We start from the raw sequence: 27009 nt of genomic DNA, 5'->3' as shown, positions 1-27009 counted from the left end.
AGTATTGCAATGCTCCTGCATACTCTCCCTTAAGCTTTCTGCCCGTACCCCATATGGGCTTTCAGTTAGAAATCTGCAGGAAGTGTGAATGGACTATGAGCGTGCTAATCAGCTGCACTCATAGTCCATTGAGAACTACAAGCAATCTGCTACAGTGGTCCCTGTGAATAAATCATGTGGCTGTGCAGGAGGAGCCCAGCACAGCTGTGATGATTTTAAATGCAACAGCGGCTTCAGGGGAGAGGAAGCCTCATCCACTGTCACATCTAAAAAATGGTAAATGGTATCAAATGTTTGGTTTTGGGTTTACTACCACTTTACAGCCAGTTCACACCCACTTGTGGTGCAAAAAATGAGCGATGCCCTCTGTCGACATGTGTTGGTGCCGTAAATTCCCAATGGCACCCCCATTCATTTAGCAAACATGAATGCTTTCTCAGCCACCAAAATGCATGGTACGGCAAAAGTTTAAAAACTGTGCCTGCTATGCATTTTGCACATTCTCGCATGTCTGGCAGCCCATTGAAATGAAAGGGCTGTTGGGAGAAGTGCAAAACTACATGTGCATAAATACACCTTTTATGGTGTGAACCAGCCCTAAATCAGCACAACTTTTATTTACTTTTGGCTTCAATGCTTATTACTTCCAGTCAGTGCCAAAATGTAACAGAGCACACTTTAAACCCAGAGCTTAAGACCACTTTCACACTGCCATGCTGTGGTTTGGCTGTAGCGCAGACGTACCTGTAGTTTCTCATAGAAGATTATGTCCAGTGTTTTTGGCACATGTTCTGAAAGCATGCAGGACTTCTGGTGAGCTTTCATAAAATGTGCCAAAAATGAGGAACATAAGAAGTCTATGGGAAACGACAAGCAACCCACTCAAAAACCACAGGAACATCCACGCTGCGGCCAAACCAAAGTGTCACAGTGTGAATGCCCTCTTAATTTATGAATGTATCTGAAAAGGGGTTGCCTACAACTGGTATTTTCTTTCTTAGCAAGCCTGAAGTGTCAATTGTCCGTAGGAATTTGGTTGCTATGGGCATCTATCAGCACTTTTTACCTGAATCATTCAAATAGCTCTTGGGAGCTATACAATAAATAAAATTGCAATTACAAATAGTATACTGGCTTGTGCAAAACAAAATGGGTTAATGTACTAGGGCCTGTTTACACCTAAAATTGTTTCAAGGATGCAAATCATCATGCAATGAGGCACCCTGTATTTCTGTGCCCTATTTATTTTGAGACACTGTAGATATGACTCTGCCATTAAAAATAAATGGTACCTCAAGGCACAGCAGCATGTTTGGTGTGTCAGTGTGTGTTGTAATACCTCATTGCAGTGATGTGAACAGGCCCCTAGAGATTAAAAAAAAAATATGGACATCATCAGCTACAACAGATGCATGTATCTTGACAACTAGTGCTGAATGGGTGAAGAACACTATAAGCCCCATGTATTAGAACGGGATGATGGCAGTCCAAAGTCAAAAGCAATATTCTTTATTCCATTAAATGGGGTACAAACACTCAGGTAAGATCCTAATGTGCTTCATGCACAGTGCTTAATTATCCTATGAGCATAGAATGCTAAACCACTACAGTGACAACTCTTTAAAACAGGCAATTTAATATAAAGACTTCTTATACTTACTTGTTGCTCCATTTTGTTTGCTTGTGTTTTGCTGGGCATTGGAAGGCCTAGGCTGGGATGCATTTGAATTAGATGGGGGAGGAGCCACTGCCTGTGCATAAGGAGTAGGTGTACCAGATGTGTGTCCACTGGGAGGGTTGTTTTTGCTGTTGGTGCTGCTGTTACTGCTCGTACTGCTGCTATTGGATACAGTGCCATTGCTGTTTGTACCTGGTCCATTTCCCAGAGAAGACAATGTGCTGGAACTGCTTCCTATTTGGTAACTTGGAGTCAATGCAGGGGACTGTGGATGATGGTTGTTATGGGTACTTTTAGATCCGTTCTTTGCTGGTGACTAAAAGAGGGAAAAGAAACTGCTACACTTAGAGAAAACATACACATATGATTAAAGTGATTGTAAAGGGAATGTTTTTTTTAATAACAAACATGTTATACTTACCTGCTCTGTGCATTGGTTTTGCACAGAGCAGCCCAATCCTCCTTTTCAGGTCCCCAATGGCGCTCCTGGCTCCTCCCTCCTGCTGAGCGCCCCCCATAGCAAGCTGCTTGCTATTGGGTCAATCATGCAGGTCTGTTCCCAGAGCTGTGCTGTATTGTGTCCATTGATGCAGTGTGGCTCAGCCACATCCCCGGTCCCTCCATACTGGTTGTGATTGACAGTAGTAGGGAACAACACTGGCTGACTCAGCTGCTGACTACATTTTTCAGTAAACCCAAAACTTATTTTTGATAGAGTAGGGTGTGGTTACAACCCGTCAGAATATTCTTTTGCGGTGTGTGCCCCATCTAGGAAATTTCCACAATAAATGTTACCAGCATTGAAAAAAAAGCTTGTTTCCACATGTGACCGAATTCCCTGGACCGTGAGGGACAGGAACGCTCCTCCCCAGCCTGAAAGACTGGCACTTATTACTTCACTGTGATAGGGAAGGAAGGTCTTTCATATTGCTAAAGCGTAACTCCGCTTTTGTTGCGAAAAAACATTTCCCTCTGGGGGATCTATATACATTGCAAGGATTTTAACACACTTTGTTGCAAATTCCTACCTTTTGTTATTCTGAAGAAAGAGATGTTTGTCTGTGTCCATGTGCAAAATGAATGGGATTGGTTTCTAATTATCAGGGCTCTAATGAGAAAAATTGAAAGGTCTGCATTCCTTTTAGAGGGAACTTCCCTTCAGGAGTATCTCAACAAAAATGAACTTTTTGCTGCAGGAGGTGCCTGAAATCTGACTTGTGCCGACATCTAGGAAAATCAGTGAGCCAATCACACAAGCAGGTAATGGTGTTTCTGGGGTACGTTCTGTACACCATTTTAATGCAGAACACTTCCAGGTAGCCATATTGCATTTTACAGAAAATTATAGAGCTGCAGATTGAAAAGACAACTTTTAATAACATTCAATTACAATATGACATGTGTCGCAATTATACATGCTATTTTTTTATTTGCTATTTGTTTTCCCATGATAAGGGCATTTAAAGCTGTGCTGGTTAGGAAATTCCACACTTGGCATGGGTAGGTAAAGGAAAATAGCATGCTTCTTCCAGGTCAACAAGATGTTTTGTTTGAAAGGTCTTGAATGAAATTGAACCAATGCTACAGACTCAGAGGTTACCATGAGGCCTTAAGCTCATGCAGTTATCTTATTGTGTGAGGTCTCTGTTCTTGAGCGTGGGCTTTGAGAGAAAGAATTTTCTTGTTTGCATATAGAATGTTTGCATATAGAATGTTTGCTTGAGATGTGTCCAGGACCCAAGTATTCCAGGTGAGGAAAATACTGGAGGGCGGATTCTTTAATAAAAAGATCACCCAGCTGAAAAGAAAAAATGAGGAAGGGTTGTAACAGCGCAAACACTGCAAAGTCCTGGGAAATGGTAGCTTGGGGTGATCGTGGTATTAGTGGCTGAAGAGCGTGGGATTCCGTGTGGCACTGAGGGCAAGGCTTCCAAATAAGCTGTAGCAACTTCTGTAGATGATAAATCCAGCCGAGAGCTGACCTCCCCACATCGCAGTAAGATGACGGCTCTTCACCCGGGTTACCACCCCACCGTTAACTATTGTTAACCACGGTTTTTAAGCTTATGATTACTTCACACATGTGAGTGTTTCTACATTTAGACTTGAATAAAAAGACTTATTGCACTTAGAGGCGCTTCTCTCCTTTTTCTCACCCAGCTGAAAACCTTGAGATCTAAATTGTTTTGTGGATGTTTGCCCAGAGCTGGAAGGTCCTCAGGAGAAGGTCATCTAGACAAGACTGAATAATATTTGTTCAAATGTTTGCTTCCTGCAAAAATGCCTGGTGATTATGATAGACCCATTCAAACTGAACAAAAATATAATATAATTGCAGAATGTCTATTATATAAGGAATCTTGAGAAAAATAAATTTAACTTGACCATAATAATGCAACTCCTCCACGCTAATCTACAGAAGGTGAATGTCTGTGAACCAAAAAAATAAATAAGATAAAGAATAAAATAATAATAATGAACTCCTCCACAGAAGGATCAACTACAAGAACAGACCACTGTTTAGTGAACTCTATTTGCACTGCATAGAGTTTACAAAAAATTTTAGGACAAGTGCGAGCAAGAGAAAATTGCTCAGTTATACTTTAGGGACGCCATGGTATTTTGTTATACATATAGGGTTCTCTGAAAGTTTTCCTTGCTTCACCTACACTCCCATGAGAAATGTTGACATAACATTGTTTCTAGGCTTATAGCCAGCTGTGACTTTGAAATGTGATTTAATGTTATCTGTTAACTGTACAAAAGCCTTTGTAGAGCCGCCCACACATGAGTCGAATTCTGAAAGAATTTTCTTTAGAAAATCTTTCCTAAGAATTTTTTTTTCGAATTCCTTAGTGGGCCACAGCAACAGCCGATTTTCAAGCGAAAATCGAATTTGAGTGATAGGGTATGTTGGAAATTTTTCAAAAAACTAATTTCTAATCAATGATAGGAGAATTGTGCAAGAAATTTAACTGAAAAAGAGATGAGTAATGCAGGTCATGCATGAGTCAAATTCTGAACTAATTTTCTATAAAAAAAAAAAAATCAGAAATTTTGTGCATTTTGTAATTAACGGTACCACCATTGATTTAAATATTCAACCAACCAAGCCTTCAATTTCCTGTCATGTTTCTACAGAAAAGAATTTTAGTGGCCAAGAATTTTCTTTTCTTTCCAGGTCAGCTCATGCTCATTTCTTTGTCAATTACATTTCTCGCATGATTCTCCCATCATTTGATTAGAAATTAGTTAATATTTAAAAACATTTCCAACATGCCTGATTACTCAAATTTGATGGTCGTTTGAAAATCGCACCACTAATGGTGCTAAATTCTAACAAAAATTCTTAGAAAAGATTTTCGAAAGAAAATTCTTTAGGAATTTGACCCGTTTAAGCTTATGTTACTGAAAAGACCAGAGAAGTCTCATTTTGTGTGCATGTCTGTTTATCTGTGTACACAGTATTGAGCATATACTATATTGCCAAAAGTATTGGGATGCCTGCCTTTACATGCAGATGAACTTTAATGGCGTCTTAGTCCATAGGGTTCAATATTGAGCTGGCCCACCCTGCAGCTATAAAAAGCTTCATCTCTTCTGGGAAGGCAGTCCCCAGGGATTTAAGAGTGTGTTTATGGGAATGTTCACTATTCTTCCAGAAGTGTACATTGGCGTAGTGGTCAGCACGTCTGCCTTGCAGTAAATGGGTCATGGGTTTGATTCCCGACCATGGCGCCTCCTGCCTGTAGTTTGCATGTTCTCCCTGACTTGCATGGGTTTCCTCCCACACTCCAAAGACATGCTGGTAGGTTAATTGGATCCTGTCTAAATTGGCCCTAGTATGTGTATGTATGAATGTAAGTTAGGGGCCTTAGATTGTACGCCCCTTGAGGGTTAGGGACTGATGTGAATGTACAATATATATGTGTAAAGCGCGGCGTAAATTGACGGCGCTATATAAGTACCTGAAATAAATAAGTGTATTTGTGAGGTTTGGCATTGATGTCGGATGAGAAGGCCTGGCTCGCATTCTCCGCTCTATTTCATCCCAAAGTGTTCTACCGGGTTGAGGTCTGGACTCTGTGCTAGTCAAGTTCCTCCACCCCAAACTCACTCATCCATGTCTTTATGGACCTTGCTGTGTGAACTGGTGCGCAGTAATCTTGGAACAGGAAGGGGGCATCTGCAAACTGTTCCCACAAAGTTGGCAGCATGAAATTATCCAAAATGTCTTGGTATGCTGGCGCCTTAAGAGTTTCCTTCACTGGAACTAAGGGGCCAGGCCCAACCCGTGAGATACAAGCCCACACCCTAATCCTCTTCCCCCCCCCCCTCCCAAAATTACACTTGGCACAATGCAGGCAAGTACCATTCTCCTGGCAACCGCCAAACCCAGACACATCCATCGGATTGCCAGACAGAGAAGCGCGATTCATCATTCCAGAGAACATGTCTCCACTGCTCGAGTCCAGTGGCAGCATGCTTTACAAAACTGCATCTGATGCTTTGCAGTGCACTTGGTGATGTAAGGAAACCCATACCATGAAGCTCTCTACGCATTGTTATTGTGCTAATCTGAAGGCCACACAAAGTTTGAAGGTCTTTACTTACTGACTCTGCAGACAGGTGGCAACTTCTGCGCACTGTGCGCTTGACCCCTCTCTGTCATGTTATGTGGCCAAAGGTTCCCACTGCTGTCCCAGCCAATGAGGAGGCAGAGGCCTGGGACAGCCGAGGTTTTTGTGCACATCGCTGGATCACGATGGGGCTCAGTGTATAGTGCCTTGAAAGTATTCATACCGCTTGAAATTTTACAACCAAATATGTAAATGTATTTTATTGGAATTTTATGTGATAGACCAACTCAAAGTGGCACATAATTGTGAAGTGGAAGGAAAATGATAAATGGTTTTCAATTTTTTTTTACAACTACAGTGGATAGAAAAAGTCTACACACCCCTGTTAAAATGTCAGGTTTCTGTGATGTAAAAAAATGAGACAGATAAATAATTTCAGAACTTTTTCCACATTTAATGTGACCTATAAACTGTACAACTCAATTGAAAAACAAACTGAAATCTTTTTTTGTGGGGGTAAACATAAAATATTTAAATACTGGGGTAGCATAAGCGTGCACACCCTCTTATGACTGGGAATGTACAGTCAGGTCCATTAAAAATTGGGACATCGACACAATTCTAACATTTTTGGCTCTATACACCACCACAATGGATTTGAAATGAAACAAACAAAATGTGCTTTAACTGCAGACTGTCAGCTTTAATTTGAGGGTATTTACATTCAAATCAGGTCAACGGTGTAGGAATTACAACAGTTTGCATATGTGCCTCCCACTTGTTAAGGGACCAAAAGTAATGGGACAGAATATTAATCATAAATCAAACTTTCACTTTTTAATATTTGGTTGCAAATCCTTTGCAGTCAATTACAGCCTGAAGTCTGGAACGCATAGACATCACCAGACGCTGGGTTTCATCCCTGGTGATGCTCTGCCAGGCCTCTACTGCAACTGTCTTCAGTTCCTGCTTGTTCTTGGGGCATTTTCCCTTCAGTTTTGTCTTCAGCAAGTGAAATGCATGCTCAATCGGATTCAGGTCAGGTGATTGACTTGGCCATTGCATAACATTCCACTTCTTTCCCTTAAAAAACTCTTTGGTTGCTTTTGCAGTATGCTTTGGGTCATTGTCCATCTGCACTGTGAAGCGGCGTCCAATGAGTTCTGAAGCATTTGGCTGAATATGAGCAGATAATATTGCCCGAAACACTTCAGAATTCATCCTGCTGCTTTTGTCAGCAGTCACATCATCGATAAATACAAGAGAACCAGTTCCATTGGCAGCCATACATGCCCACGCCATGACACTACCACCACCATGCTTCACTGATGAGGTGGTATGCTTAGGATCATGAGCAGTTCCTTTCCTTCTCCATACTCTTCTCTTCCCATCACTCTGGTACAAGTTGATCTTGGTCTCATCTGTCCATAGGATGTTGTTCCAGAACTGTGAAGGCTTTTTTAGATGTTGTTTGGCAAACTTTAATCTGGCCTTCCTGTTTTTGAGGCTCACCAATGGTTTCCATCTTGTGGTGAACCCTCTGTATTCACTCTGGTGAAGTCTTCTCTTGATTGTTGACTTTGAAACACATACACCTACCTCCATGGAGAGTGTTCTTGATCTGGCCAACTGTTGTTAAGGGTATTTTCTTCACCAGGGAAAGAATTCTTCGCTCATTCACCACAGTTGTTTTCCGTGGTCTTCCGGGTCTTTTGGTGTTGCTCAGCTCACCGGTGCTTTCCTTCTTTTTAAGAATGTTCCAAACAGTTGTTTTGGCCATGCCTGATGTTTTTGCTATCTCTCTGATGGGTTTGTTTTGTTTTTTCAGCCTTATGATGGCTTTCTTCACTGATAGTGACAGCTCTTTGGATCTCATCATGAGAGTTGACAGCAACAGATTCCAAATGCAAATAGCACACTTGAAATGAACTCCGGACCTTTTATCTGCTCATTGTAATTGGGATAATGAGGGAATAACACACACCTGGCCATGGAACAGCTGAGAAGCCAATTGTCCCATTACTTTTGGTCCCTTAACAAGTGGGAGGCACATATGCAAACTGTTGTAATTCCTACACCGTTCACCTGATTTGGATGTAAATACCCTCAAATTAAAGCTGACAGTCTGCAGTTAAAGCACATCTTGTTTGTTTCATTTCAAATCCATTGTGGTGGTGTATAGAGTCAATGTTAGAATTGTGTCCATGTCCCAATATTTATGGACCTGACTGTAGCTGTGTTCAGAATTAAACAATCACAATTAGTAGGTCTTTCCTGACATTTTCTTAGTCGCATCCTACAGTAAAAGCCATGGTCCACAGAGAGCTTGCAAATCATCAAGGAATCTCAATGTTAAAAGGTATCAGTCAGGAGAAGGGTACAAAAGAATTTCCAAGGCATTAGATATACCACGGAACACAGTGAAGACAGTAATCCAAGTGGAGAAAATATGGCGCAACAGTGACATTACCAAGAACTGGACGTCCCTCCAAAATTGATGAAAAGACTATTAGAAAACTGGTCTGGGAGGCTGCCAAGAGGCCTACAGCAACATTAAAAGGAGCTGCAGGAATATCTTGCAAGTAGGCTGCGTGGTACATGTGACAACAATCTCCTGTATTCTTCATATGTCTGGGCTATGAGGTAGAGTGGCAAGGTGGAAGCTTTTTCTTACAAAGAAAAACAACCAAGCCCGACTAAATTTTGCAAAAACACATCTGAAGTCTACCAAAAGCATGTGGAAAAATGCATTATGGCCTGATGAAACCAAGGTTGAACTTTTTGGCCGTAATTCGAAAAGATATGTTTGGCGCAAAAACAACACTGCACGTCACCAAAAGAACACCATACCCACAAGGAAGCATGGTGGTGGAAGCATCATGCTTTGGGGCTGTTTTTCTTCAGCTGGAACTGGGACCTTAGTCAAGGTAGAGGGAATTATGAACAGTTCCAAATACCAGTCAATATTGGCACAAAACCTGCTAAAAAGCTGAACATGAAGAGGAACTTCATCTTTCAGCATGGCAACAACCCAAAGCATACATCCAAATCAACAAAGGAATGGCTTCCCCAGAAGAAGATTAAAGTTTTGGAATGGCCCAGCCAGAGTCCAGGCTGGAATCCAATCAAAAATATGTGAGGTGATCTGAAGAGGGCTGTGCACAGGAGATGCCCTCACAATCTGACAGATTTGGGTTGTTTTTGCAAGGAAAAGTGGGCAAATATTGCCAAGTCAAGATGTGCCATGCTGATAGACTCATAACCAAAAAGACTGAGTGCTGTAATAAAATTAAAAGTTGCTTCAACAAAGTATTAGTTTAACCACTTGCCCTCCTGAGGATTTACCCCCCTTCATGACCAGGCCATTTTTTGCATTACGGCGCTGCGTTACTTTAACTGACAATTGCGCGGTCATGCAATGCTGCACCCAAATGAAATGTACGTCTTTTTTTTCCCCCACGAATTGAGCTTTCCTTTGGTGGTATTTGATCACCTGTGTGGTTTTTATTTTTTGCGCTATAAAAAAAAGTGGCAATTTTGAGAAAAATTTTTTTTTGGCCTTTTTGAACATCAGAGAAAAAATTAAAAAAATCAAATTTGGTCATAAATTTAGGCTAAAATGTATTCTGCTACATGTCTTTGCTAAAAAAAAAATCCCAATACGTGTAAATTAGTTGGTTTACGTGAAAGTTATAGCGTTTAAAATGGCAGTATAGATAATGGGTTTTTTATTCTACTAGTAATGGCGGCGAATAGCGACTTAGCGGGACTGCGGCGGACATTCTGACACTGGGGGGGGGGGGGGGGGGAACTAACCTGGTGTCACAGTGACACCAATACAGTTATTGGTGCTAATAAACAAAAAAAACCACTGACAATGTACAAATGGTGCTGGGCAGGAAGGGGTTAATGTGAGGGGTGATCAAAGGGTTAACGGTGTGCTGGGAGTGTTTTACTAGGGGGTGTGTTCTTCACTGTAAGCACACTGATCGGGATGGTGTACTGTGCACAGCCATCCTGAGCAGTGTGCTCGAGCTGACAGGGAGGAAGATTGTAAACAAAACAATCTTCCTCCTCGTTGGGGATGCTCGGTAATCACCGGGAAGCGGCAGGTAATTACCGTCCGGGACCTAGTGGTTGACATCGAGGCCGCTAACGATGACGAGGGAAGGTCGCGAGCGTGCCCCTTACCCAGAAATACAAAACAAATATATATGTGATTCTGCACACAGGTGCCGCCCTGTAGCAGTATATCTGCTATAGGGCGGTCCTTAAGCGGTTAAAGGTGTGCACACTTATGCAACCATATTGTTTTAGTGTTTTATTTTTACTTCCCTCTGCCTAAAAGATTTGTTTGTTGTTCAACTGAGTTGTACAGTTTATAGGTCACATTAAAGGTGGAAAAAGTTCTGAAGTTATTTATCTTTGGCTAATTTTTTTACATCACAGAAATCTGACATTTTAACAGGGGATGTGTAAACTTTTTATATCCACTGTAAATATCTGAAAAGTACATTTGTATTCATTAAGCCATTCTAAAACATGAATATGCTTTGATCTAAACCATTCCTTTGTAGCTCTGGCTGTATGTTTAGGGTCATTGTCCTGCTGGAAGGTGAACCTCCGCCCCAGTCTCAAGTCTTTTACAAATTCTAACAGGTTTTCTTCTACGATTGCCCTGTATTTGGTTCCATCAATCTTCCCATCAACTCTGACCAGCTTCCCTGTTCCTGCTGAAGAAAAGCATCCCCACAACATGATGCTGCCAACAAGTATCAAGGTGGGGATGGTGTTTTCATGGTGATGTGCAGTGTTAGATTTCCACCACACATAGCGTTTTGCTTTTAGGCCAAAAAGTTAAATTTTGGTCTCATTTGACCAGAGCTCCTTCTACCACGTTTGTTGTGTCCCCCACATGGCTTCTCGCAAACAGGACTTCTTACAACTTTCTTTGAACAATGGCTTTCTTCTTGCCACTCCCATAGCCAGATGGCTTCTTGCAAACTGCAAACGGGACTTCTTCTGGCTTTCTTTCAACAATGGCTTTCTTCTTGCCACTCTTCCATAAAGGCCAGATTTGTGGAGTGCACGACCAATAGTTGTCTTGTGGACAGATTCTCCCACCTGCGCCATGGATCTCTGCAGCTCCTCCAGAGTTACCATGGGCCTAGCCTACTTCTCTGATTAATTGCTCTCCTTGCCCGGCCTGTCAGTTTAGGTGGACGGCCATGTCTTGGTAGTTTCGCAATTGTGCCATACTTTATTTTAGGATTGAACAGTGCTCCGTGAGATGTTCAAAGCTTGGGGGGGGGGGGGGGGGTTCATAACCTAACCCTGCTTTAAACTTCACAACTTTATCCCTGACATAACTGGTGTGTTCCTTGGCCTTCATGATGCTGTTTGTTCACTAATGTTCTCTAACAAACCTCTGAGGGGTTCATAGAAAAGCTGTATTTATACTGAGATTAAATTACACACAGGTGGACTCTATTTACTAACTAGGTGACTTCTGAAGGAAATTGGTTTCACTAGATTTTAGATAGGGGTATCAGAGTAAAGGGGGCTGAATACAAATACACACCACACTTTTCAGATATTTATTTGTATAAAAAAGTTGAAAACCATTTATCATTTTCTTTCCACTTCACAAATATGTGCTTTGTGTTGGTTTAGCACATAAAATCCCTATAAAATACATTTACGTTTTTTGTTGTAACATGACAAAATGTGGAAAATGTCAAGAGGTATAAATACGTTTTCAAGGCACGGGGGGAGGGGGGAATTGCTGCACACAGGTGTTTTTTTTACCTTCATGCATAAAAAACCTTGAGCCTTTACAACCACTAACATAAAGGATGGTTAAGCTGAAACCAATCACAATTCGAAATAAACAAATGTTTAAACATCTCAGAGGATGCAAACTTGATCCATGTGCCCCTTGGTCATAGATTTTTTGTTTATTCATCTTATCTTATATTGCCATTTCTCTGCCTCTCTGATCTCTTTGTACTTTTACTATCCAGTCTTTCACTGAAGAAGCCGTAGGCAATTTTCAAGGGAATCAAACCCCTGCATTCAAAAGATGAGGCTTAAATAAAGATCTTTTATATTGTCCCACTGAAAGATGGAATGCATGAAAAAAATACCAGTACAGGGTCATCTGGTAAAGAATATTGTGTCATTTAAACTTTGGATCTCCATCCAATGATTTTATTAATGGACAGTCACACCATATATGCAAAAAAGTCACTTTCAAGCTACACCCCTCCAGCAGTTCGCTCACACAGATGGAAACATGCTGCTAGCCAACTTCTTGGGGACTATACCATCTTGCTAAAAAATATATAGCAAGACTCCTGTGTTCTGGAACTGTTGGAGGAAGTTTGTCTTAGCTTAGTTATTTTCTCCATCAAACCCTCTGGCAGTCTTGCCCAATTCCCTCTCCCAATCTCTAATGTAATAAGGAATTGTTTGTGAGGCATAACTTGGAAGCAATTATTAGGAAGTGACTAGATCTTTCGAGACACTCAATGTTTTGCAAGAAGTTAGGGATGCCGCCAGTCTTGATTTTTTACCTAAGCTATTAAAAAAGATTGTATTTGGGTATGTTCCAGCAATCCATAACAGACATACCCCATTCCTTCCTGAAAGTAGAAAGGTTTCAGGTCGGAGCCTTTTTAAAACATTCAAGCCCCTAATTTCTATTTTACCCCATGTGCTATAGCTCTTCCCTGCATACAGAACGGGGAAGACGCCTATTGGCAGGGATTGGAAGGGTGCCACAGTTCATGCTTTATTTAGTTGGTCCCACAGCTCTAACATTGCTTGTGTCAGGGGTGAAATTGAACCAGCCAGGCCCCAAGCGCAAAATTTTGGCCTGCCATTATCTTTTCTACCCACACCCACAGTTTATCTTGAACATGCATGTTCTAATTTATAATCCTCACCAGTGCGTTGGCTTGGTAGTACAAGCACACATATGGGAAGACCCAGACCCCCTCTTTAGTCCTATGTAATAGATTATATGAAAGGCCTGGAGGATTTTCCTCCCCAAACAAAAAATGAATAATTCACATTTTTCAAGTTGGGAATAGAACCTGGACACTTTAATGGGGAGTATGTGAATACAGAATAAGAATCTAGGGAGAAATGTCATCTTCAGAATATTTATCCTGCCCAACTAAGTAAAATGTAGCTTATGGAATTCATAAATATAGTGTTAAGTGCAGCGCTACAATATAAAAAATTGCAAAACTGTATTTAACAAAAATACAAATGTGTGAAATTCATTAATCTTCATTGAAGATTCCATCCTTTCCTTACGTAAACACCAAGTTCTCCAAGTCATAAATACTCCGTCTGCTCACCAGCGCTGTGACCTCACATAATATTATGTTTGGTACCAGTATGGACACTGAAAATCAACTTGATGGACCCCAACTGGAATTTACCTCCATCCATCACATTACCTCATAAATAAGACTCCACATAGTGCATAAACTTTCAAATAATTTAATATCTTAAAGCAAATAAAATGCTCACTCACATGTGAAGGGTGCCCAATCGCACAAAGTTTAATTAGCCCATAATTGAACCCATACAGTGGGTAAATTTAAATAGTTACTGTGGTGTCACTCCATGAACAACAATACTGTCGCTACCACCACTGTGCTGTGTGGAGCGTCGCAACGTATTTATAAGCTATTCCTGATAGGAGAACGTTTGGGTGTATTTGCAGCTACTTATTTTGAAAAAACAAATTAATCTTGGTTCTATTATGTATTTATTTAACACTGGCATTATTTATTAGATGTATAGTTGTGAAGAGCAGAAGATTATTTAATTGATTTATTGGTAGCTTATCTAATTGTTTCAGGTCTTCTCTGAATCTTGGTCAAAGTGGTGGGAAATTAACATTAAATAAATTCTATATCCTACCAGTAAACTTAATTTCCAGATAAGTAATGGGGCATATTACCACTTAAAAGGGAAGGATGTTCTGATTTTGTCACAATGGAAAGAGTCACAGATCTGCCCATATTACCTGATACGTGGACATAAGTTGAAAGGAGGCATGATAAAAAGAAAAAAAAAAACCCACATTCTGCATAGACTGCACAGTGGTTGGGAAGAAATGATGGCATGGAAGAGGTGACATCACTCCTGGTACATATGTTGGGAGTGATGGGTCTGGATATGGCGTCCTGCCAAGATGCCAGCACACACGTCATAGGGGACAATGAGACTAGGCAGCACTTCTACCACCCAAGGTATACATTTTAAGTCAGCAGTTTGTGAGGTTGTTGAATGCCATTTTACATTTGATTTTACTGGATGAACTGATGGTTGATTTGTGTTTTCTCTTTGTGCCCTCCCCCCTCCTTTTTTTTTTTTTTTGAGTAAAACATTTAGAAATTCAAACCATTCCCTTCTTTCTTTTTGGGATTGGGCTGATTATTTATCGACTGGTGTACCACCTGTCTGCTGGAGGAGAGATTGTGATATTCATAGGTGTGTAAAAAATAAGGCTTTTTGGAATGGGACCCTCTGCTAATGTATATATTTACTTTTTAATGGTAATTGTTTACAAGCACCTCATGTGTTGGCGAATACCAGGGACCCTGGGTAGGTGATAATAGCGACTACCTCTCCATGCTGATTTAAAATTATGGGTAAGTTTGGACATTTTGCTTTTTTTCTCTTTGTGGTTTCCCTGGGGATCTGATCCTAGCACAGGCTCAACTTTAACTGTCCCCCCATGACTCTCTGGGGTGGCTCTGGGGGTGGTTGGGGTGAGGGCAATTGGGTAGGAGGGATTAGTTTGTGTGTGGTCAAGTATGTAGAATGTGGACTTCTTTTCTCATTCCTCCTCTTCACTCACCGGTGGGTATATGTTTTTGGAGGTTTTTCTTTTGTTGTAATTAACTGCTTCAACTTCGCCTCATAGCAGAAATATATCTACAGGGCGGCAGCTGTCTGCAAAATCACACACGTGTATGTATGTATGTATGTATGTATGTATATATATATGATTTTGCATTTCTGGGTAGGGGGAGCTCGCGCCCTACCCGCACCGGCGTGCGTGGCCCCGGATGTCAATCATTGTGTCCTGGCCGGTGATTACCGACAGGGAGTAGGCCTGCATTGTTTACCACATCCCCCGCCCCCTATGTAAAACACTCCCATCACACAGTTAACCCTTTGAATGCCCCTTATGTTAAACCTATTCCTGCCCAGTGCCTTTAGTACACTGTCAGTGCATTTTTTTAGCACTGATCACTGTATTAGTGTCACTGGGGATGTCAGTGACACCAAGTCAGTTACCCCCAGTGTCAGAATGCCCGCCGGAGTCCCAAAGTCCCGCTTATAAGTATCTATACTGCCATTTGTAAATGCTATAACTTTCACGTAAACCAATTAATGTACACGTATTGGGATTTTTTTTTTTAGCAAAGACAGAATACATTTTGGCCTAAATTTATAACAAAATTTGATTGATACATTTTTTTAATGGACATGTTGAATAGAAAAAAGTCAAAAATATAGTTTTTTTACTCAAAATTGTTGGTCTTTTTTTCTATAGCACAAAAAATGCACAGACGATTTGTGTGGAAAAAATTAAGTAAATTTCATTTGGGTGCAGTGTTGCATGACCACACAATTGTCAGTTAAAATAACGCAGCGCCGTAATCTCTTCTTTTACTGCTTCCTGGTGGCCCTATAGCAGAAATACTGGGTGGCACGGCTGTGCAAAATCACGTATATATACGCGATTCGCATCCCGTGGTTTTCACGCCCCTCCCAGATAGCGTCAGATTGCCTGTCAGTACACCAGTAATCACATTTAACCCCTTGATTGCCAGAAAAACGCTCATACACAATAAACCTCCATTGCTAGTAAAGTGTCTGAACGGATCAATATCTTTGATCAGATCAGCATTATACCAGCATTAACATTAGTATAATATAACCAAATACACAGCGTTAGCGGGATCAGCCCCGGCACCTGCGGTTAGCCCCTACACTTACACCCCCCCCCCCCCCCAGAAAATGCAGTGTCAGTAGGTCACTGTCACTTGACACATTGCACACAAAACAGCGGTGTTTGCAGAATCAGGCCTGAATCAGCAGAGATGCTAGCACTTGCCGGTAAATTTGGATGACTCTCATATGCAGAAGAGTGCAACTACTAGTGCCGCTCTACCTTTTGGTGAACTGGTGAGCACCAGCGGCCTAGTACATTCTGGTCTTTCACATACCAGCCCTTCAGTATCACTTGGTGACGTGGCGAGTCCCATAAGTGCAGTACAAGCTGGTGCGGTGGTGAGCACAAGTATTGTCCCGCAACCACCAAGAATTCTTACACAGGCCCAAAGAGCCCCTAGTATCCTTCCGGATGTGGCTGCAAATCCCGATTGGCAGCCCGCAAATTCTGCAGCACCCTTACTTTCCCCATTCACTGCCCAACCCAGAATTCAGGTGGAAATAGCAAATTTAACTATTCCCCTTGATTTTCTGGAGCTATTTTTCACGGAAGATCTGTATGCATTGATTGTAGATCAAAGCAATTTATATGCACAACAATTTATCACCGCCAACCCAAATTCAAACCTTGTCAAACCATTCAAACAATAAAATTTTTTTGGGACCTAACCCTCAACATGGGCATTACTAAAAAAAAAGAATTGCGGTTGTATTGGTCCACAGACCCGATTCATCATATGCTCGTGTTCTCTGCTGCCATGGCAAGGCATAGATATGAGCGTATAATGTGTTTTATGCATTTCAACGACAACACACTCTGTTGTCCTCAGGGTGACCCTGAATCTGACAGGCTCCACAAAATTCGGCCCCTTGTAAATCACCTTAACCAAAAAATTGCAGATGTCTATACTCCCCAGCAAAAAATCTGTGTTGATGAGTCCCTCATTAATTTTTCTGGCCGCCTTGCATTCAAACAATTTCTCCCCAGCAAGCGTGCCAGATATGGGGTCAAGATGTAGAAAACCTGTGAGAGGACAACAGGCTATACTTATAAGTTTTGAATTTACGGGGGAAAGTCACGTGGAGCCCCCTGGATGCCCAGACTACATGGTGAGCAGTACCAAGATAGTTTGGGACTTGGTGTCATCCTTTTTCCATATGGGGTACCACTTATAAGTGGACAATTTTTATTCAAGCATGCCACTATTTAGACATTTGTACAATCTTGGAATTGGCGCATTTGGCATCGTGCGACCTAATGTGTGCCCACCATTAGAAGTGGGTGGATGCAGGGTGGTATATTCTAATGGTGGGCATACCACACACTTTTTCTGGCAGAGATTTCTTCTCTTTTTTCATTCAGCCCACAGACTGCATACAAAGAAAAAAAAAAAACGCATACATACCCAACAAAGACCAGCGACGTACTGGTACATCACTGGACTTTGGTTATCACCCTGGTATGGTTTTTTTCAGCCAGCGATTGGCTATCATGTAAAAGCAATCCTAGGGGTTAATTAGCTGCAGGATTGCTTTTACAAGCAGTGAGAGACGATGCCCATCTCCCCCGCTGTCTTCCACTGCCTTCTCGGGCAGTCCTGTGCCATCGCGGAAACCTGAGAATGCAGACGGTGTTTCTGCCAGTTGACGATAGAGCTGAATGGAAACCGGAATGGTGCCAATCATCTCTATAGTCTAAGAAATCGGAAGCTATGAGCATTTCATCACTTCAGTTTCGCAGGATATAAACAGTGCCATTTGTAAATTGGGAAAGCATCTGATCACACCGATCTTGGTGAGACCAGATAATGAAATGGCAGAGGAGATATCTAGAGTCAGAGATCCCAGATTTCTAAAAAAGGAACCTATGACAATGCCCATTGAAGTTATAGGGGATATATCCCTGTGATATTAAAAGTGATAAAGAAAAAAAAAAAAATGAAAAAGGGACAATGTAAAAATAATTCAAAAAAAAAAATCAAAATAACTTAAAAAAAAAAAAGCACCCTTGCCCCCCCCCCTGCGCGCGACAGTTGACCCTGTGTCGGTATGTAAACAGCGGTTGCAGTATGCATGTGAGGTATCACCGTGAACGTCAGATCAAGGGCAGTAATTCTAACACTAGACCTCCTCTCTAAATCTAAAATGGTAGCTTTTAAAGAGTTGCCTATGGATATTAAAAATGTATGCAGTTTATCATAATTGCATGAGGCATGCACAGTTTCTTCTGTAAATCTAAAATGGTAGCTTGTAAAGGCTTTTAAAGCATTTCCTAAGGATATTAAAAATGAATGTTTTGTATCCATTTACTCGGCATAGTTATACTAAATAATTGTCCAATATATTGTGTTTTTGAGCATTAAAAGTTAAAAAAAAAAAAAAAAAGTGTTTTTTTCAAAACATTTGTGTTTGAAAAATCACTGTGCAAGTACTATGTGATATAAAAAATTGCAGCACGCACCATTTTATTCACTAGGGAGTCTACTTTAAAAAATATATATAATGTTTGGGGGTTCTAAGTAATTTCCTAGCAGAAAATACAGATTTTATTTTCATGTGAACAAAAAGTGTCAGAAACGGCTTGGTTTTCAGGTGGTTAGTGAATGATGTGTGGCATAAACTAATGCTGGGCATAAAATGCCCCCACCTCCCAAAACAACCCCTTTTTGTAAATTAGACACCCCAAACGATTTGCTGAGAGGCATGTTGAGTCAATAGAAGAATTTATTTTTTTTTACCACAAGTTTTTGAAAAATGACAAAAAAAATATTTTTTTGGTTTACACAAAATTGTCACTTAAATGATTTATTGCTCACACATGCCATCGGTATATGTGGAATTACTCCCCAAAATACATTTTGCTACTTCTCCAGAGTATAAGGGTACCACATTTGAGAGACTTTTTGGCAGTCTAGCCAAGTACAGGACCATAAAATCCAATAAGCGCCTTCAGACTTTTAAAAGGCTTTATTTCCTCATTACACTTCCTGACTACTTATCACAGTTTCGGAGTCCCAAAAATGCCAGGATAGCATCAACCCCCCCACCCCCCCAAATGGCCCCTTTTTGGAAAGCAGACACCCCAAGGAATTTGATAAGAAGCATGGTGAGTATTTTGCAGATCTTGTTTCTTGCCACAAGTTTTTGGAAAATGATAAAAGAAAACAAAAAAATTTTTTCTTTTTTTATATTTCAAAACCTTGTGAGAAAAAAATGTGATCTGCAAAATACTCATCATGCCTCTTTTTAAATTCCTTGGGGTGTCGACTTTCCAAAAAGGGATCATTTGGGGGTGGGGTGGTGCTATCCTGGCATTTCAGGCCATCCAAAACTGTGATAGGTAGTGACAAAGTGAAATGAGAAAGTTACGCACTTTCAGACTTTCAAAGTGGTCATTGGATTTCATGCTCCTGTAAGTTTCCTAAAAGTCTCACACAAGTGGTATCCCCATACTTGGTAGAAGTAGCAGAATGTATTTTGGGGTGTAATTCCACATATACCCATGGCTTGTGTGAGAAATATATCATTTAAATAACAACTTTGTGTTCAAAAAAAATTTTTTTTGTCATTTTCCAAAAACTTGTGGAAAAACAAACCTTCCATGGACTCAATATGCCTTTCGGCAGATAGCTTAGGGTGTCTACTTTCCGAAAAGGGGTCATTTGGGGGTGCTTGTACTGTCCTGGTATTTTAGCACCTCAAGAAATGTGATGGGCAGTCAAAGTAAAAGCTGTGTAAATTCCATTATCTATACCATAGTTTGTAGATAATATAACCTTCATACAAAGCAATCAATATACACTTATTGGGATTTTTTTAAACCAAAAATATGTAGCAAAATACATTGTGGCCTAAATTTATGACAAACTTTGAGTTATTTGGATATTTTTTATGACAGAAATGAGGAAATATTTTTTTTGTTTTAAAATTTTTTTGTATATAGTGCCAAAACTAAAAAGTGCACAGGTGATCAAATACAGGTGAAACTCGAAAAATTTTAATATCGTGCAAAAGTTCATTTATTTCAGTAATGCAACTTAAAAGATGAAATTAATATATGAGATAGACTCATTACATGCAAAGCAAGATAGTTCAAGCCGTGATTTGTCATAATTGTGATGATTATGGCTTACAGCTCATGAAAACCCCAAATCCACAATCTCAGAAAATTTGAATATTGTGAAAAGGTGCAATATTCTAGGCTCAAAGTGTCCCACTCAAATCAGCTAATTAAGCCATAACACTTGCAAAGGGTTCCCGAGTCTTTAAATGGTCTCTCAGTCTGGTTCAGTAGGAATCACAATCATGGGAAAGACTGCTGACCTGACAGTTGTGTAGAAAACCATCATTGACACCCTCCATAAGGAGGGAAAGCCTCAAAAGGTAATTGCAAAAGAAGTTGGATGTTCCCAAAGTGCTGTATCAAAGCACATTAATAGAAAGTTATGTGGAAGGGAAAAGTGTGGAAGAAAAATGTGCACAAGCAGCAGGGATGACCACAGCCTGGAGAGGATTTTCTAGCAGGACTTGGCACCTGCCCACACTGCCAAAAGCACCAAAACCTGGTTCAATGACCGTGGGATTACTGTGCTTACTGTGATCTTGGCATTGCCAAGAGAAAGATGAGAGACATGAGATCGAACAATGCAGAAGAGCTGAAGGCTGCTATTGAAGCATCCTGGTCTTCCATAACACCTCAGCAGTGCCACAGGCTGATAGCTTCCATGCCACGCCACATTGAGGCAGTAATTGCTGCAAAAGGGGCCCAAACTAAGTACTGAGTATATATGCATGCTTATACTTTTCAGAGGTCTGATATTGTTCTATGTACAATCCTTGTTTTATTGATTGCATGTAATATTCTAATTTTCTGAGATTGTGGATTTGGGGTTTTCATGAGCTGTAAGCATAATCATCACAATTATGACAAATCACGGCTTGAACTATCTTGCTTTGCATGTAATGAGTCTCTCTCATATATTAGTTTCACCTTTTAAGTTGCATTACTGAAATAAATGAACTTTTGCACCATATTCTAATTTTTCGAGTTTCACCTGTATGTGGAAGGGAAAAGTGTGGAAGAAAAATGTGCACAAGCAGCAGGGATGGCCGCAGCCTGGACAGGATTGTCAGGAAAAAGCCATTCAAAAGTGTTGGGGACTTTCACAAGGATTGGACTGAGGCTGGAGTCCATGCATCAAGAGCCACCACACACAGACAGATCCTGGACATGGGCTTCAAATGTCGTATTCCTCTTGTCAAGTCGCTCCTGAATAACAAACATCAGAAGCATCTTACCTGGGCTAAAGAAAAACAGACCTTGTCTGTTGCTCAGTGGTCCAAAGTCCTCTTTTCTGATGAGAGCAACCTTTACATCTCATTTGGAAACCAAGGACCCAGAGTATGGAGGAAGAAAGGAGAGGCACACACTGCAAGATGCTTGAAGTCCAGTGTGAAGTTTCCACCGTCTGTGTTGATTTGGGGAGCCATGTCATCTGCTGGTGTTGGTCCACTTTGCTTCATTAAGACCAGGGTCAACGCAGCCGTCTACCAGGAGATTTTGGAGCACTTCATGCTTCCTTCCGCAGACGAGCTTTATGGGGATGCTGACTTCATTTTCCAGCAGGACTTGGCACCTGCCCACACTGCCAAAAGCACCAAAACCTGGTTCAATAACCGTGAGATGACTGTGCTTGATTGGCCAGCAAACACGCCTGACCTGAACCCCATAGAGAGTCTATGGGGCATTGCCAAGAGAAAGATGAGAGACATGAGACCGAACAATGTAGAACAGTTGAAGGCCGCTATTGAAGCATCCTGGTCTTCCATAACACCTCAGCAGTGCCACAGGCTGATAGCTTCCATGCCATGCCGCATTGAGGCAGTAATTGCTGCAAAAGGGGTCCAATCCAAGTACTGAGTACATATGCATGCTTATACTTTTCAGAGGTCCGATATTGTTCTATGTACAATCCTTGTTTTATTGATTGCATGTAATATTCTAATTTTCTGAGATTGTGGATTGGGAGATTTCATGAGCTGAAAGCCATAATCATCACAATTATGACAAATCACAGCTTGAACTATCTTGCTTTGCATGTAATGAGTCTATCTCATATATTAGTTTTACCTTTTAAATTGCATTACTGAAATAAATGAACTTTTGCACGATATTCTAATTTTTCAAGTTTCACCTGTACCAACAAAAGAAAGCTCTGTTTGTGTGAAAAAAGGGACATAAATTTCATTTATGTACCATACTGCATGACTGCACAATTGTCAAACTAGTACAGCGCTGTATAGCAAAAAGAAAAAAAAAAAAATATGGTGTAAATTGCAGTATCTATACCATAATTTGTAGACGCTATAACTTTCAAACAAAGCAATCAATATACACTTATTGGGATTTGTTTTACCAAAAACATGTAGCAGAATACATTTTGCCCTAAATTTATGACTAACTTTGAGTTTACTATATATTTTTTATAGCCGAAAGTAAAAAATAGAATTTTTCTTAAAGATTTTCCGTCTTTTCTGTTTATAGCGCAAAAAATAAAAAGCGCATAGGTAATCAAATACCACTGAAAGAAAGCTCTAATTATGTGAAAAAAGGACATAAATTTTGTTTGGGTACAACATTGCATAACTATGCAATTATCAGTTGAAATAGTGAGCGCAGAATAGCAAAAAGAGGCCTGGTCATTAAGGGGACTAAATCCTCTGGATAGCAAGTGGTTAAAGTTTGTTGAACAACATTTAGACAAGCTTGTGAAATACTGTGAGAATATAGTCTGGTAAGATGAGACCAAAATGGAACTCTTTGGATGCCATAATACACACCATGTTTGGATGTCAAATGGCATTGCACACCACCCCAAAAAGGCGTGGAGGTGGGAACATCATGGTGTGGGGCGGTTTTTCAGCATATGGACCTGACAAACCTCATATCATTGAAGGAAGGATACATGGAAAAATGTACCAAGACATGCTTGATAAAAATCTACTGCCATCTACCAGGATGATGAAAATGAAACGAGGGTAGACATTTCAACAAGACAATGATCTCAAACACAAAGCCAAGGAAGCTCTCAATTGGTTTCAAAGAAAGACAAACTGCTATAATGACTCAGTCAATAACTTGACTCCAATAGAAGATCTATGGAAAAAAACTAAAGATCACACCTTCAAGATTTGATGACCATTTGTGTGGAAGAATGGGCCAAAATCACACCTGAGCAATGCATGCATCTTGAAGCTGTCATTACCAACAAAGGATTTTGTACGAAATGTTAAATAAATTTCAGTTAGTGTGTTCAATACTTTTTCCCGGTGTTATTCCATTTTATTACATATAACAATTTCTGAACTTATTTGTTTTGGTTTCTTTGTATGTATGGATTGCATGGGTTTTTACCGACGTGGTGAAATTTCATTTCAAAAGCACCTTTAGAAATATATTTACTGAAAAAAAATCCTGGCGTGTTCAATACTTATTTCACCCACTGTATATATCGTCTGTTATTAGATATTTTGTTCTCTAACCATATAACCGGTAATTTATATTTACCACTGCATAAAGATATTCAAGATTAAATTGTCTTTTTTTTTTAAACTTAACATATTAACTAAATTATACAAACTTTTTTATTTTTTCACATTTAATATTTTATTAATTTTTTTTGTATTACCATTTCATATATACAAAAGCTAATAGACATACATATAAATATTCTCACTTTTGTATATCTATATATCAAAACATTCCCATTCATCTAGTAATCTATTTACCCCTCATCCTCTCCCCTCCTGGGGATCGAAAGTTTGGGCACCCCAGCTAAAAAATTGTACTAATGTGCATAAAGAAGCCAAGGAAAGATGGAAAAATCTCCAAAAGGCATCACATTACAGATTAGACATTCTTATAATATGTCAACAAAAGTTAGATTTTATTTCCATCATTTACACTTTCAAAATAACAGAAAACAAAAAAATGGCGTCTGCAAAAGTTTGGGCACCCTGCAGAATTTATAGCATGCACTGCCCCCTTTGCAAAGCTGAGACCTGCCAGTGTCATGGATTGTTCTCAATCATCGTCTGGGAAGACCAGGTGATGTCAATCTCAAAGGTTTTAAATGCCCAGACTCATCTGACCTTGCCCCAACAATCAGCACCATGGGTTCTTCTAAGCAGTTGTCTAGAAAACTGAAAATAGTTGACGCTCACAAAGCTGGAGAAGGCTATAAGAAGATAGCAAAGCGTTTTCAGATGTCAATATCCTCTGTTCGGAATGTAATTAAGAAATGGCAGTCATCAGGAACAGTGGAAGTTAAAGCAAGATCTGGAAGACCAAGAAAAATATCAGACAGAACAGCTCGCAGGATTGTGAGAAAAACCATTGAAAACCCACGTTTGACTGCACGATCCCTCCAGAAAGATCTGGCAGACACTGGAGTTGTGGTACACTATTCCACTATAAAGAGATACTTGTACAAATATGGTCTTTATGGAAGAGTCATCAGAAGAAAACCTCTTCTACGTCCTCACTACAAAAATCATCGTTTGAACTTTGCAAATGAACATATAGACAAGCCTGATGCATTTTGGAAACAAGTTCTGTGGACCGATGAGGTTAAAATTGAACTTTTTGGCCGGAATGAGCAAAGGTACGTTTAGAGAAGAAGGGGCACAGAATTTAATGAAAAGAACCTCTGTCCAACTGTTAAGCATGGGGTTGGATCAATCATGCTTTGGGGTTGTGTTGCAGCCAGTGGCACAGGGAACATCTCACGAGTAGAAGGAAAAATGGATTCAATAAAATTTCAGCAAATTTTGGATGGTAACTTGATGCCATCTGTGAAAAAGCTGAAGTTAAAGACAGGATGGCTTCTCAAATGGATAATGATCCTAAACACACCTCGAAATCCACGGGGGATTACATCAAGAGGCGTAAACTGAAGGTTTTGCCATGGCCTTCACAATCTCCTGACCTCAACATAATTGAAAATCTATGGATAGACCTTAAAAGAGCAGTGCGTGACAGACAGCCCAGAAATCTCAAAGAACTGGAAGACTTTTGTAAAGAAGAATGGGCAAAGATACCTCAAACAAGAATTGAAAGACTCTTGGCTGGCTACAAAAAGCGTTTACAAGCTGTGATACTTGCCAAAGGGGGCAGTACAAGATATTAACTCTGTAGGGTGCCCAAACTTTTGCAGACGCCATTTTTTTGTTTTCTGTTATTTTGAAAGTGTAAATGATGGAAATAAAATCTAACTTTTGTTGACATATTATAAGAATGTCTAATCTGTAATTTGATGCCTTTTGGAGATTTTTCCATCTTTCCTTGGCTTCTTTATGCACATTAATACAATTTTTTAGCTGGGGTGCCCAAACTTTCGATCCCCACAGTATCTCTTAATTGAATATTTTTCTTCTTTATCCACTTCCCTGTGATACTTTCTTTACCTGGTAGAAAAAAACTCAAATTCGTCCCAAATTCTTAGAACATTACGTTTAAACCAACTTGTGTTTTCTGTTAAACCACAATATTGAGGCAGTAACCAAATAATTCTAATAAGATTTGTGTAACTTAATGTGTTTTCTATTTTTACCCAGCTTTTCTCCTGTGCATTAAATGTCCAATCAGAAATTCTTGCCAAAATTACTGAGTTATAATATCTTTTCAGGTCTGGTACTCCCAAGCCATCCTTCTCTTTATCTCTACTCAAAATTTCATAACTTATTTTGGGCTTCTTACTTTTCCATATAAATCTTGTTAAAAATTTGTTAATTATTCTAAAATACTCATCTGGTAACTTAATTGGTATAATTTGGAATTTGTATAAAATTTTTGGACCAATTATCATTTTTATCAGGTTTATCTGTCCCACCCATGACTGAAATCCCCCTCCTAGTTTCTTTATTTCATCCTTAATTTTGTTTAGTAATGGAATATAGTTTATTCTGTATAAGTTCTTTAAAGATACAGTTAATTTTATACCAAGATATTTTAATTCTCTCTCTCTTTCTCCAAACTAAGGGGAATTCCTCCTGTAACTTTTTTTCTCTGTCTGTAGAAGGTTTATATTTAAAATCTCTGTTTTAGTTGGGTTCATTTTTAAATTTGACATCTCGCCATATTCTTTTAAAGATCTCATTAAATTTGGCAATGTTATCCTTGGGTTTCCTACATAAAACAACATGTCATCTGCATAAGCTGCAACCTTATGCTCCACTTCTCCTACCCATATTCCTTTTATATCTATATTATTCCTGATGGTAGCCAAAAGCGATTCCAGAGATAATACATATAACAATGGAGACAGATGTCTAGTTCCATTCCGCATCCCGATATATTCTAACTCCCCATTAACCACGATTGCTGCCAAAGGTTGACTGTATAGTTTCCTTATCCATTCTCTCATTCTAGGTCCCATTCCCAGCACATCCAAAGTATCGAACATAAATCCTGAATTTACTCTATCAAATGCCTTTTCGGCATCGATCGAAAGAACCACCACGGGGGTTTTCTCCTTCCTGCTTTTTTGTAAAAGAAACAATGATCTTAATCCATTGTCTCTACCCTCCCTCCCTGGGACAAATCCTACTTGATCTATATGAATCCACTCCGGCATTAGATCTTTCAATCTATTTGCCAAAACTTTTGCATATACAGTGGGGCAAAAAAGTATTTAGTCAGCCACCAATTGTGCAAGTTCTCCCGCTTAAAAAGATGAGAGAGGCCTGTAATTGGCATCATAGGTAGAC

General features: G+C 39.9%; 1 protein-coding gene across 6 annotated transcripts in view; it reads right to left on the bottom strand.

The window, feature by feature from the left end:
* Positions 1-27009, bottom strand: part of CNOT3 (CCR4-NOT transcription complex subunit 3) — a 520718-nt gene that overhangs the window by 168926 nt on the left and 324783 nt on the right. For all 6 annotated transcript variants that reach the window (XM_089652480.1, XM_089652479.1, XM_089652482.1 and 3 more), the window contains one exon: positions 1661-1994. In XM_089652480.1, coding sequence (XP_089508606.1) covers positions 1661-1994 — 334 coding nt within the window. The remainder of the gene's footprint in view (positions 1-1660; positions 1995-27009) is intronic.

Source organism: Staurois parvus, unplaced genomic scaffold (genome assembly GCF_062004578.1).
Source record: "Staurois parvus isolate SC_StPar_1 unplaced genomic scaffold, SC_StPar_1.0 ptg000683l, whole genome shotgun sequence".
In the NCBI taxonomy this organism is placed as follows: Eukaryota; Metazoa; Chordata; class Amphibia; order Anura; family Ranidae; genus Staurois; species Staurois parvus.
Note: the sequence above shows the minus strand (reverse complement) of the source record. Positions and strands in the feature narration are given on the sequence as shown.